Consider the following 15322-nt stretch of genomic DNA (forward strand, 5'->3'; position numbering starts at 1 on the left):
TCAGATGTATGGTGTCTCCAAATGTGGCGCCATATGTGTTCTGTGATGGTTTTTTGGCGCAATGTTGTTTGTATGGCAACCCTTTTGACATTGAAACATGATTTTGCTGGAGTGATTTTATTTGCTGGTTGCTTGGTTTGGTGGGCGTTTTGAAATGGCTTATGTTGCAATGAAAGCAAAATTTCAGTCTCATATTTTGGACTGAGTGCAAAGTAAATTTAGTATTAAAAGGTATGATGCTGGAGTTGTTAGTGTGTTTATGTGGATCAAAGTGTATTTTTGGAATGCTGGACTTTGTATACTCTGTGTCTCAGGAAAGAGGGGAGAAGGATAAAGTGGTAGAAATTGATGAGCTTTGCTGATGTTTGAAATTGATATTTCTGCTGCTTGAAGAAGCATTCACAATGGTAAGTGCATTTTATTTTATTGTTTTTATTTTATAGAATGTTATGTTCATTGTTTTTTTGCTTTGAATTTCTGTTGTTGTTGTTGTTTTTTTAATTGTTTGGAATTTAGTTTATTTTGTTGATTTGTGTGCAATGCCAAGGCTGTGCATGATGCCTAGATTATGCAATTCACTGATGTTTTTTTTAATTAAAACAGAATGCTGTGTACATGGTATTGTTTGAAATTTATTGTCGTTATGTTAGTTTATTTTAGCGAGATGTGTGTAATTCCTAGATTACTACGCTGCATAGATTGTGTGATTCTCTGATTTTTTTTAAGTACATGGATTTTTGTCAAATATTTTTGGTTAGAAACTTTACGTTTTTGCTAACAAAAATTTTTGTTTTTGTTTCGAATTTTTGGCATAATTTCCTATATTTATTTTTCAGTCGTTTCTCAGTTTATCATATCAATGTTCAGTTTTCTTAATAAGATACCTAATAAACTTTATTTTGTTATTTATTATGAACTTTTTAAAAAATTAAATATCGCATTCTTCACAATTACAGCACTTAAAATACAAAAGCAAAACCAAAAAGATATTAATTCAGCATATATTTAGAATTCCTGATAGAAAGTTCGGGGTTGCCATACACCTTTTTTTTTACATTCACTATATATTATTTCTTTAAGAAGTAGCCGCTGATACAGCCAACTGTCTAACATATTTACCATAAAAAAGAAAAAATATATAATGGTTTTAATGATTCCAGTTAGAGTAATTTCATTAAAATATTTCTGATCAGATATCTCACAGTTTTAATGTATTTTTATTTACATCGATCATATTCAAAAGCGAAAAAATTTTCTTAAGAACTACGTTTATTGCTTTTAAATCACTTAATTTGTTACTCAGTAACCTTCTGGATTAAACCTGAAAGTTAGATATCTTAAGTTTTAGTGAATAGCAACATGCTAGTGCATGGAAAATAAAAGTATTTTACTTTTGGCAGTGGCAACACATTGCTTAATAGTCAAGTTTGTTGATTAAAAATGAAAGATAAATGTTTGTTGATTTAAAATAAAAGATTTCAGAATGGCAACAGTCTGGTGCATTGGATATAAAAACCTTTTCTTCAAACAACGTTGCCACTTCTCACTTTCAAATTGCTGATTTTGCTAATCATAAATTCATTAAATATTTGTATAAAATATAAACTAAATAAAAAATTCCAAATTCAGGCTTTGAGGTACACATGTTCAAGTAAAGGAAGGACTACATGCATTAAAATGTTGATAGGTCAAGGTATCATAGTCTTTCCTCAGTGCGAGTAACATATATACATAGATTATTCATTATTTAATTTTGGTTAAAAACAATATATGGCAATAATATCTAGTAGCAACAATCTGAAAAATGAATCAGACAAAAAGTGAGTTTTGAGATTAATAGTATCTCTGGTGCTGCTTAAAAAAAAAAAAAAAAAAAAAAAAAAAAAAAAAAAAAAAAAGTGGCTTGTTAGTTAATTATGCAAAATGACAAAGGACTGTTTAAGAGACAAGAAGACTTCTTACTGGAACTACGAGGCAGGACCAAAAGTAATGCAGTACAAAATCCGAAATCTGGATGCCTAATAGTGTAATAACCTCTGAACCACCAGCCAAACTCCCCCCCCCCCACTTTACAGTCAATAAAAAGAATATAATATTCAAGAAAAAAAAGTATGATGTAAAAGTTTTTCTCCCGATTAACTCAAATTCATATGCCACTTTCAAATAGCTGGTGGCTAGGGAATTACACCATGGCCAATGAATACATCAGCTGATGTTAGTAAGAAACACACTTTTGGCCCTTGAGTACTTGTTGCTGAGAAAGGCAGCATTTTTCAACCTGTGCTAAACAATAAAAAAAGCCTCAGACATATTTATTTAGAGTGGAATATTGCTCATACGTTTTTTTTTTTTTTTTTTTTTGCATAACCATAAGAAATGGAGAAAAAATTAGATTCCGAAGAACTTAAGTTCAATTAACATAGCAAGTTCAAGCTTCTGTAATTTTCCGATTTGAAGCAGTTTATTATTTTACTTTGTCTATCATTATTAATCTTATCAAAATTACAGTTTTAGTAAATGATAATGCCTCTCGCTTTAGTTTTTCCACAACACTGTACATCCATCAATCAGCCAATAGTCATTGGAATTTTAGATGCTCTGAAATTCAGCTAGCATTGTAGCAGTTTTCAAGTAGCTTTTTAAAAAATGAGGCAGCAGTAAGACTATATAAGACTTCTAAAAACATTTAATATAAAATCTGTTATGTGGAATATTATAAGGTCACGGCAAGATGTGTCAGCATGTATTTTAAAAAATGCTAGACAAAATATATATTCAGCTACTAAATTTCATGATGATGATGATGACGACAGTCATTAATCTGAAGGTTTTAAGATACCACAAACAAAAAGAAAAATATTCCGAATAATAGAAAATCAGAAGAAATGCTAAATGAAGATGATATAACTGAAGTCCTTCATTGCAATGATAATAATGATTGAATCATCAATTAAATTAATATGGTTTTAAATCCAGAAAATACTGTCATTTCTGCTTCTAATCACATCTTAATTTCATGTGATAGTGATTCAGAAAAATCTTTTTTTTTTTTTTTTTTCACAAAATAACTCTTTCTTAATGAAATATTAATAAAGAATATATATATTTTTTATTTTATAATTTCTGCATGTCGTCTTACCAGATTTAAACTGATGATCAAAAATCTGGAAACTGGCAAAATTTGGATTCATTGAAGTTCCAACAATTTTAGATCTCAGAATTTGTGCTGTATATAGCAATTTTTTTATTCTGGGCTACAGTAGTTGTCGCCCTGGCAGAAGAAGTTACAGATAATAGCACAAAAATGTCATATTAGTTTCCACTGCTTACAATTCAGGAGTAATACTTTTAGACGGCTAAACACATAATTTGTTAAATTTACACCAAAATGATGGATGTGTATACTGATGACTGCCTTGAAGAAGCAACTGGACCGTTGGGGGTCACTGCAAAATGTAAAACATGAGGCAGCTACAAAATCATACTTGAATTCCTTCGAGGTTTATGTGAGAAAGGCCCCAGAGTGGTTGTTAGGCATCATTTGTAATGGTAATTGAAATATTATTAAACTTCTGTGAAAGAATTTGTATGTCCATTAGCATATCATCTCAAGGCAAAGAATGTGGGTAATAGATGGAGCAAGTTATAAATGGATCGGATCCTGCAATTAAAACTGCTACAATGTACTCTGAACAATAAATCTCTTGAGAGCCTGAAATTAGATACTATGACTGCTGCTTTTGGATTAGACTCTTGGCTGTGCCGTCTATATTTTGAATGGAAAAGCTGTAAGTCTCCCTTTACATACATACATATATACATATGGTTCTTTAATACAAGCCAATACTGGAGATTTTCTAAATCTAAATTTTCACTAAATTGTAGAGTCATATTCTTGCAGTGCTGTACATTTAATTGAATAATATGTAACTTATTCCATAATTTATTTTTCTTTTGAATAATTCTTATTCTCTTTTTTTAGACAACTATACTAATTATCTTTAGCATCATGAATAATACTGACATCTACTTTATACTATTGATTTGTTTGTTTACAGTTGATACAGCAAGATTCAACAGCTGGACATCTACTCTGATATGTACAATGCCTCTGCATTTAGAGCATCTTTGCTCGACACTGCAATATTTTTTAGTATACCTGCAGTTAAAGCATTTTTGATACTGAGTCACTCTAAGAAATTCTTGTATCATATTTCTTGTCAATTTTGAGATCTATATGCCGATTCTTAACCATAAGCTTGAAAGAATTGGAATCCACCTCCAGCACCCCATTGTTAACAAATTTTCCTTTAACTGAAAATTTTACATCCAACACAGTCTCCACATACATCGTTCTGAGTCTGTTACATTATCTACAAGACAATCTTTTGTAAGTTCTTCATTTACATTGTACATTATAATTTATAATTTTGGGATTAATTTTATTGTGTCTTTCAAACTCCTCTATATCCTTAAGCTTTTAATTTTCTTGAATTGTTTGTTCAATAAGCTCCATATCATCCTTTCTGGTTCCTCCTATAAGTACGCCACTCTTTTAAATTTCCCTTACTTGCTTAACACAAACTTTTTCCCTCCCCCCCCCAGATCAATATTTGGAACTAAGTGATTTTTTTACTTGTTCTGAAATTTCTTTTTGAGTCTTTGTGTACACTAGAACTAAATATTCTTCTTCACTTTTTCTGCTGCATGAGAGGGATCTAGCTCTTTTTTGTGCTGGTTTTGTTGCCTTTTTGGCATAAATCACTTGCTCATCTGAACAATATTTGCAAGTTTCTCGTCTATGCTTTTAAAAAGTTTAGCTTTGTCTTCTAGGTTAGCCATTCACAGATACTGTTTAGTCATTAAATTGAGAAGATGAGTGAACATATGACATAATTTAAAACCACATTCGTTAGAAATATGTCCTTTTGCTAAATAAGCCTTTAAATCATCTATACATTTGTTTGCTTCCGAAAGGAAGTTCTTAGAGGTATTAATCTTTTTTAAGATACTTTGTCCTTCCATACTGATATCCAACATAGAGTAAAAATACTAAAAGTAAAAGAGTAAAAATACTCTGTTGATATTTATTTGTTTGGCCTTTGCACTGAAAGATCAGTACAGTAATAACATGAGGGAGAGCATGTGATCTTGTGATTATGTCTTGAAAATAATACTGAAAAGAAGTTCAAATGCCCAAAGTCCAAAAGTCCCATGGCAGGCAGAAAGACAAATGATGCAGTCAGAAGCAGGCAAGGCTTCTTTTCCCAACACGCTCTTCAACATGAAATCAATGATGTGCCAAAACTGTACAAGCTACGAGCTTGGAAATGATGTGTAGCCTAAGCCATAATTAGGCTCAGCATCGCACAGTGTAAAAACATCAATTATTTTTCCAGTTTCACTAAAACCCAAAAATATTAAGTCACACTAGATGAAATACCACTTAAATTATACTACGCACATAAAGTCACGATTCAAATTAACTTAGAAATACAAAATAAAAGCATAAATTGATGAGCTCACCAATTTTTTTTTTTTTTTTAAATGGAGTGATGAATGACCTTTCTCGATTTAAGTCAAGGTACAATATTTCTTATTAAAGTGCCTGTGACCAAAGTTCTGACATAAATCAAGACTAAGTAAGAAACTGCCAGGGCTTTTCTCTACTTACCTGCCAAAAGATATTTTTAATGTGGACGAAACTCCATTTTTTAATAAACTCTTGCCAAGCAAGACATTACATTTTAAAGAGGATGCTTGTGTAGTAGGTAAAAGCAGCAAAGAGAGGAATGCAGCTTTAGTTTGTCCTAACATGGATGGGAATGAAAAGCTTAAATAATTAGTGATTGGAAAGTCTACGAATCCATTGTGTTTTTTAAAGGAATTCGAATACTGCCAGTTGATTATGTGTCCAATACAAAAGCATGGATAACATGAGACATTTTCAGTAACTGGTTAAAAGGAATAGATAAGCAGGAAAAGCGTAAAAGTCTCTTATTTGTGGACAACCTGCCACAACAATGTTGTACAACTGAATTCCATACAGGTTGAATATTTGCCACAAAATACAAATGCGAAGCTACAACCAATGGATCAAGGTACCATCCAGAACCTTAAAACAAATTATCGTAAGAAACTCCTACAATAAAGAATTTTTTCTTTAGATTGTGATGAAAACTATGACATTGCTCTGCTAACAAGTATAAATGATCTATACATCATATGGAATTATGTTAAAGAAAGCACAATTAGTAATTGCTTTCATCATGCTAAATTTATGCACACCAATGAGAACAATCACATTGAAGAATGTGATACAGCATTTCCTAAATTCAAAAAATTTAAATAAGATAATGTTACTTTTTTTGATTATGTAAGGGTAGATAAAGACTTGGAAGTTTGTGAAAAACTAAGCAACGACGACATAATAAAAAGTATCCAAGAAGATGAAAAAGAAGAGACCTTATCAGATTCAGAAGAGAATGCAAAAACTGTTAAGCATCTTAATGATCAAGCCATTATTGATTGAACTTTCCTCTGAAATGAAATGAAATGTTTACTTCAAATCAAGAAGCTGGCTGAAAAATGTAATAATTCTGCTGCTTGGCAAGAAGCTGGCTGCATAATAAACACTACAAACATCCGTTTTACAGTTTTTCCCAAAAGTGTAATTAATATTTTTAATTAAAGTTCATTTTCTACTGTATATCTTCTGCTTTGTTTTATGATTAAGATAAGTCTTCATTGCTTTTTAATATGTTTAATTAGTATAATATATTTTCTGGGGTTATACATACTAGGAGATTTTTCTTCTTTTAAAATTATATTTTCTCTTATCATCAGATAATAAAAACTATCGAACGAATAATTCAATCTGTTTTCTGAGAACCCTTGAGTTCATAATGAGCATCCACTGTATATACATATGATCCAAATGTGCCATGATTTACCTTCTAAAATTTTGACATTTAACACATTTAAACCTGTATTATGCGCATCAATAAGTGACACTTGGGGAGGGGTATTTAACCAGCATGATATTTTAATAATAACATTTAGTAAATGAAGAGCCCCGACACAGGAAAATGCAAATTAAATTTTCTTTTATTATCTTATCATTAATGGTAAGTGTGCATATACATATCTCTAACCAAGCACATAATTTGGTATGTATACAGACAAAGATAATGAGTCTTTAGTACAGATATTTGTAAGAAGGGAATGATTTTTAATTTTTGTGAACTTGAAATATAAAAAATTAGATTTAAATAAGGATGTAAATTTAAACCAAGAGTAAATAAAATTCTCAAAAATTGGAACGAAAAAGAAAAATGCCATATTTAAAAAGTTAACTAGAACTCGGATACTAAACTCTGGGAAAAGCTCCAAGGAGGACCCAGGACAGGGGTCTGAATGTTTAGTGTATTGTCAATCTTATATTTTCACAATCCACCACTTTTTAAAATCATTAAAAAAATGAATCTGACATTTCCAAGAAATTTTTTTGCATAAATTATCCATTAGAAAATAGTGTACATTATTTAGCTAATATATGGTTACTTTGAATAATGATGCAATCGACACTTCAAGATCTCTACACTGGCTTTTAAAGAAAACCTTTTGGCTCTTAATGAGCCTAAAATTCTAATTTTACTTTTTCTCAGGTTACCATTTTGTGGATCATTTAACTCGTACATAGGTTTTTGTCAGTTGCAATCTACCGGTAGACCGCTATCAACTTGTCGGCCATTCCTGATATGAAGGACATAATAATAATAATAATAATAATAATAATAATAATGAGTACTACAACATTTCTGGGGGTCGGTGTTGATGGCTACAAATCAAGTCTGATTCGAGGTGTTGTCAGGCATTTGTTCTGCCCATTTTGTGCTCTACTGTTTGGGTGTGACATCCACTTTCTGGATGAACAAAGTGAAATTTGTGGTTTACAGTGCAATGTTCAAAGCTGGTATCGGGCAGATTATCTAATTTACATGCCTTCCAACAATCCATGCAAATAATTGTTCCTTTCATAACATTTTCCTTAATGACAGTCAATAAAGTGTTCGCTGATCAATCAGGAACTGCAATTAAGAGACATTGATTAGTTCCCCAGCACAATCCACCAAAAACCAATTGTTGTGGAAGAATCCACACAATGTTACTCTTTCTCCTTGTGAAGAGGCTTTTGTTTCTTTCAACAACTTTGTTGCTTCCGCCAATATTCACTGTTAGCCGCACTGTTAAAGCTGCTGTGCTAATCTCCCACACGTAATTGTTACAATGAACAGTGATATTTTGATTAATCTTAAGTTTTAATTTCCAAAAAATCAACTGATGTCATCTGGTACCAGAAATACATGAACCAAACAATTGTGAGGAAATGGATTGGTTCCTCCCATGGCATTTTAAGGTGTTTTGTTCAAAACTCAGTTTCATTTCATGATCTTTTGAGCACTACTTTTTGTTCTTGATGATGCCTCTTTTTTGAAATAAATCAATTAGACATTTTAGCCATGGGCAATTACCAAATTGTGAAATCAATGGCAAGAGGAATAATAAATATATCAAATAAATATTTATTTTGTTGCTTGACTTCTGATTTAGTAAATATTTATTTCTTGGAAAAAATTCACACACAAAAAAAATCGAACTTTTAAATTGTGCAACTCCTTAGTTGAATTTTTGAATTGTGTTAGGTATTAGTAATCATCATTGACATCAATAATAGTTTGGTGATTTTTTATGGCCCCCGAAACCAGAGTAGTACTACTAGTAACAAAATCTTATTTACCTAGTAATAGCAGAATTTACAATGTTCAGATTTTAATGGGTCAAACGTAATAATGAAACAAACAATTTTAAATATGATTTATATTAATTTTTCTCAGCAGGTTTAATCTTTTATCCCTTAAAATTCATCTGGCTCCTTTCAGTTTTGGCTTAAAAATTTAATTATGAAGTTTACTTTTAAAAAATTTACATAAGTATGAAAATTATTATTACAAAGCACATTTACAACTATAAATTTTAATCAAGAAATACAGCATTTTACACATTGCTTAAAACTCAACAAACTACATGAACAGAGCTCCTGAAGAACACATATTAGTTTTACACACATAAATTAATTTCATAAAGCACTTCACAAAAAAGTTTAAAAATTATACTACAAATGGAGAAAATATTAAATGTATCATTATTACTTACCTTAGTTCCTTTACTGACAATGCACCTCTTTGGTTTTTCAGTATTTCTAAAATAACCCATGACCAATAGCTTCTGTATGTTAATTTTCCCAAATCAGATAATGGTTTTTCAGGAGAGCCAACAAGTTGCTCTTTCTTAGAAAGTTCATAACCTATTGATATAATATAATTAGTTAAGGTCTACAAATCTAAATTTTTTAAAATTCATAACAAAACATTAATGACTGAAAAATAGCTACAATATTTTCAATTTGTTCTCAGAGTATCATATATGATACAACATAGTTTCCCTCCGTGGCCCCCCCCTTCCATGTTAAAAGTGATATGGGACCAAACTGATAGCCCACTGTATCACATATATGCTGAAATGGAACATTTTATATCAAATTCTAAATGTGTATAAAATATGTTAGAATGCTACAAAAACTTACTGAACAGTTTCTATAGAGTGTTAGAACTGTTATGATGAATATTATTTATCACTTTATTTTACAAAAGTTAAATGCACGATGCTAATGGCATACTTACTTAATTTAGAAATATTTCACACAGTGTAAGTGGTTTAAGAGTTATGTAGACAGGAGAACACATGAACTAATCATAACAAATGGGGGATCCCTTTCTTGAGGAATAGAGTTACATTTGTTCTGTCAGTTGATTTATTTTCCTGTTTGCTTCCTTTTTTTAGACATGGTTTTGGCAATAAGTTCATATCTTTGGAATCATAAGTAGCAGCTGCATTTTTAGCAAAAGAGCTAACATCTTCATTTCCTTCATTTCTTGTATGTGCTTTCACTCAATTAATGAAAATTTAATACGTCTGTTTTCTTGGAGGAGATAAAAGATTTTCCGTGCTACAGTAGAAAGGTGTAGAAAGTTTGCTATTGCATGTAGTGAAGAAAGAGAATCTGACTGGATTTACTATTAACAGGTTGATCGTGGCGCCGAATTTGCTGTCTTTTCCGTTAAGCCGGCAGCGAGCTAAGCTGTATTTTTGTTTAGAATGTTTCAATACATTTCATTAAAACTAAATTTGATCACATTTCATTGAGACTATATTTATTTTTTAACTTTAATACTGTCGGTTCAGAGGACCGACGGCAGCCAAAAGAAAATTTCAGTGCCTGTCCCCAGGGACCGACAGCGGCCACACGGAAAGTTCACTGCCAGTCCCCAGGGTCTGGCGCCGCACTCAACGTGTTAATTGTAATTTCTATTGCCTTTTTAATTGCTAAAATTTCAACTTGAAAAACTGTATTTTCTGGGTGGTGCTCTTTCTAGGGTTTTCAGATTCTAGGCTTTATGAAAATACAAGTTGGTTCTACTTTTTGATCTGTTTTTTCTTTGTTTATGTTTTTGGTCTATTTATATTTGGGTACATACTGGTATTTATAGGCTCCTTAAGAATTTACATTCATTTAAGTATTCTCATAAGATTCAAAGAAAATTTTATTAGGGAGGGGGATGGAAACAAATAATTACATCAATAAATTTTTAGATTTGTAATACAGTTGCCTTCTGCATTTATCATTAGAAATTACATTTACCAGCAGTGAAATTTGAGTACATTTTGGAGTATTAATAGTATCATGCTGAATCTGATAAATGTTATTTTCTTGGATTAAATTTATCAGACTAAATAACTGGAGCATATAAATGGCTTTTCAGAGGTCAATCATAATACACATGTGAGTATTTGCTATTTGCATTTTCTACTACACTAAAAATATGCTGAATATTTTTTATTATTTGATGCTTATTTTCGAAAGGTTATAACAAGTTGCTGACACTGATAAAAATGCATTTCTACTCTTTCAGTTTGCTGTTAGAATGAGGTGAGGGGGTCAATTTTATTGTTCATAAGCAAGCACACGTTTCAGCAGTTGCAAAGCTAATACAGTCAAAAGTCGTTAATCTGGACTCGTCGGGCCTTCGGCGATTCCGGATTATCAATTTTTCGGGATTATAGATCACAGTTTAAATCTTAAAGTTTAAAGACAGTTTAAATCTCGTAAGATGGCATGCAGAAATTCTAACAATTATGATCTAAAGGGTATCAAAATTTACAAAAAAAAAAAAAAGCTTAATATTTATTTGTTTACTTTATTAAACATTTCTTTCAATGTAAGTTGTTTAAGTTGCTTCATTTTATGTGATAATACTTTCTCTTTAATTCTATAAACAGACATAATTTCTTGTTCAGTTACAAAGTTCCGCTGTTCAAGTCCCGTTAATTGCTGTGCCGAGAATACCGACTAACTTGTCAATTGAAATTTTTTCGTTTTCACTAATCTCTCTGTCACATTCTTCATGTCTTTATCCATTTTTTGCAGAAATTCCACTTTTTGTTTGTTGGACATCGAAACATACTTTCGTTTTGTAGATCCTTTGGAAGTTCCAGCATCGGAAATTCTATTTGACATAATCGAAAGTTCAAGTTTGCTTTTATAAAATTGCTCTTACAGTCTGCAAAAAATAATAAGCGGGATCCAATTCGAAGATTAAGGAACAACGAAATCATTAACATTAAGTGAAATAGATAATTAGATAATTTTAGCTTACACCGTCCGCTATACATTAAACGAGCAGGCGAAAAAGTATTCTGCACTTGCGCACACGCATATGCGCAGTAGTCAAGGTCTTACGCGCACGCGTAAAATGCCAGTGCGCATGTGCCAACGCGGCGCATGCACAGAAAGTTTTTAGCTTTGAGGTCCGGATTACGGGTGTCCGAATTAACGACTTTTGACTGTATATTGAACAGGCAACTTACAGGATTTTATTTCTTTTAACACTTTGATGGCGGCGACCCACCCCACCAGTGGGTCATACTTATCTGTTTCCTGGGGCGGCATGACCCACCGATGGGTCACGCTTATATATCAGAATATATGTAGTACAAAATTTTATTTTATTTTAATTATTCAAGAGTTATAGATTAACATATGAACATTATAATCAAACATTCAATACAAAACAAATAATTTAAAATGTAACTTGCAAGAATATTTTCTTAACAATTTCTGGTAATGTACTTCAATTTAACATGTTGACGGCGGTGCAGATATTAATTGTTCAATGAATATTCCCGCCACCGTCAACGTGTTAATAAATCATAATAATGGAAAACTGATTTAAGCTGACTCAGTTTAGGCCTGGCATATTAACACTTACTTACACTGACTGGGTGAATGTTAATATTATAATTCGAAATATAAATCACTGAATTATGAAATTAAAAGTTGTTAAACTGCATTATCACCAAAGGGCTAGTAATTTTCCCTTTGTGGTTTAAAAATCATAATTACAAAAACTACATCAGAACCATACTTACTAAATGCAATAAGGAATTTTCCATATCCCTTTCGTTGATATGGAGGGAGTGTAAGTATACAAGCCACATTGTTTCCATCAGGAGATTCTTTTTCTTTTGAAAAATAACCCACAAGATGGGAACCATGCTTATCAGTTTCAGTCAATACATAAAAGAGGAAAGGTTCTACATCAAAGTAAAGAGTTTTATGGTCCAAAAATAACTTTGCAAGGAGACACAAATTTTGGCAATATAGCTATAAGAAAGAGAACAATTACAGAATATTATAATTATATATTTGCCTATATTTTAATATATTTTCAATCCATGAACAAGCCACAATATAATATCATTTATTTATCACAAAAAAGTTAATAGACAGTATATTTTACTTTATACTTGGGATCTGTGTTAAAAAAAAAAAAAAAGGAAATTTTGTAAAAGTGAAAGTTTTGCATTTATTTGCAAAATTAATAAATAACTGTAAAAAATAAAATAAGAAATCAGATTACTGCAGTAATATGAAGAACAAAATGAAAGTTAACATTGATGTAGTTTCAATATTCTCTTCATCTTCTATCTGTAACAATGATGTAATACACGTAGTTAAAGCTTAATCACATCAAGAAAACTTGAGAAATGCCAAATTTTAGGCACATGAAAACTATATGATAGTTGAGCATACCAATAATGCAACTCACGGCAGAAAAGCTAAATGAATGAAAGAAGAAATTTCTGGGACAAAATTGTAAAAATTGTCATCTTATTTGTTATTATGTTGAATATTAAAATCCCACATTTAAAATTATGTAAGAATTCAAAGAAAAAATGCATTTCAGACATAAAGGCTGCCATATTTTGTAAGCCTAAAACATATGAAAGTAAAATATCTTATTTGATTATGAAAAACTTATCAGACCAGCTAGTATTTAAAACAGCAGATCATTCTTTATCTAGTGTAGATAATCAACAGTTACGAGTATAGTATATAAAAAACAGTACTTTTCTATTATCGAGACCGGATTCAGAAATGTATATATGTGAGAGCATATATGCATATACACCAAAGAGCCATTCCTTTAGCCCTCAAAACTGCCAGCACCCGGAGTGGGGGTTGACTCCACAAGGTGCTGATAGGTAGTCTGAGGTATCTGGTACCAAGTGCTCACCAACTGGTTCTGCAATTCCCGCACATTTTGACGGGGTAGTGTGGCAGCACGAATTTGGTTTTCCAGGTGGAACACAAATGCTCTATTGGATTAATTTCAGGTGAATTTGGAGGACATGACATGACTTTAAAGTCACTGGAATGTTCGTTGAACCATTCCCTGACGATTCAACCCTTATGACATGGTGCATTATCCTGAAGATAAACACCATCCCCTGCCGAAAATACTGTTCTCATGAATAGGTGTACCTGGTCTGCAACGATGTTCATGTAGCGCCCAAACGTCAGGGATTGTTCTATGGGAATTATGGGTCCTAATGTGCTCCATGAAAACATTGCCCACACCATAATGGCTTTGCCACCAGCTTGTCTCCATACAACTGTGCATTTGGGAGCTAGGGTTTCGTTTAAAAGTCGGCGTATTAGCACATGTCCATTCTTCTAATGTCCAATTCCGATGTTTCCTGTCCATTGCAAACACAGCTGGCAATGATGTGCTGTCAGTGCAGAGACACGCTTTGGTCTTTGGCTGCATAGGCTCATACACAGCAGCACTGCACAGTGTATTGAGAAACACTGTTTGGGTCGCCACTGTTGCAGCTCATGCCGAACAACACGTAGCAATCTTCGCTCTCCTCTGGAATCAATGTGCCATTGACGACACACTGCTGGCCGGCGACTTGTCGTTTCGTCATCCATACATTATTTTCCATATGTGCTCACAACAACTGCACGTGAACAGCCCACTACATGCGCGGTTTCTGATATTGATGTTCCTAGTCGCCAAGCCATAATGATTTGACCTTTATCAAGTCATAAAAATCAGCTACTTTTCCCATTATGTCGCTAATCGCACTATGTTTGGAAAGATAATGTATAGCCGCTTTATATACTCAAACAACAGCAATGCTTGTGCAGTGTTTTTGTTCCTGGGCAAGGCCATCGGTATAGATAGAGGATGATCATAATGTAATGGCTCTTTGGTGTAAGCATGTAGGTATACATGTGTACACATATATACACATACATAAATTTCTGAATCATAAATCAGAATTCCCGATAATAGAAAAGTACCTAAAAAAACCTGAATTGCTAATAATTCATTTTTTCCTATATATCATCACTGTTTATCCAGTTTTTAAGTTTCATATTAAGCCTATTAGCATGCATTTTTCTAATGCTAGGAGCCTGTAACTGAAAATACTTCACTGCATGCTGTTCAAAATGCAAGGGAAAACAGACAAACAGTAGCTATCTTATACCCTTTGTTACAAAAAGTAAACTGGCTTATCAAAAATTAATATGGTTTATATAAGACAAAGATGACGATTTTATAATTGTGTTGTGAGGCCACAGTTATCCATTATTAATACTATATATATATTTAATAACGACTTACAACTGTCTCATTTCTGAATTTTTTGGTGGGATTTCTCAACTGTTCTAGTTACTTGAGTTTTCCATTTGGTGAAAGTAAGAAAGTTAAAAAAACAATATTTTAGAGAAGCTTTCTAGTAATAGCTTTGGTCTAAAATTCTGACATAGAAATGTTTGTTACAGATGTAGAAAATAATTTGAAAATATTCTTATAGAATTTATTTGCTCACTGGAACCATGTATAGACTC

The 15322-nt window shown here is 32.1% G+C and overlaps 1 protein-coding gene across 1 annotated transcript in view; it reads right to left on the reverse strand.

Annotated features, from left to right (window-relative positions):
• Positions 1-15322, reverse strand: part of LOC118194088 (histone acetyltransferase KAT8-like) — a 48172-nt gene that overhangs the window by 8671 nt on the left and 24179 nt on the right. Inside the window, exons 7-8 of the mRNA XM_035365282.2 lie at positions 12550-12784; positions 9217-9367 (exon numbers count right to left, since the gene is read on the reverse strand). Coding sequence (XP_035221173.1) covers positions 9217-9367; positions 12550-12784 — 386 coding nt within the window. The remainder of the gene's footprint in view (positions 1-9216; positions 9368-12549; positions 12785-15322) is intronic.

Source organism: Stegodyphus dumicola, chromosome 6, assembly GCF_044657685.1.
Source record: "Stegodyphus dumicola isolate Sdum_Otavi_A_Nest chromosome 6, ASM4465768v1".
NCBI lineage: Eukaryota > Metazoa > Arthropoda > Arachnida > Araneae > Eresidae > Stegodyphus > Stegodyphus dumicola.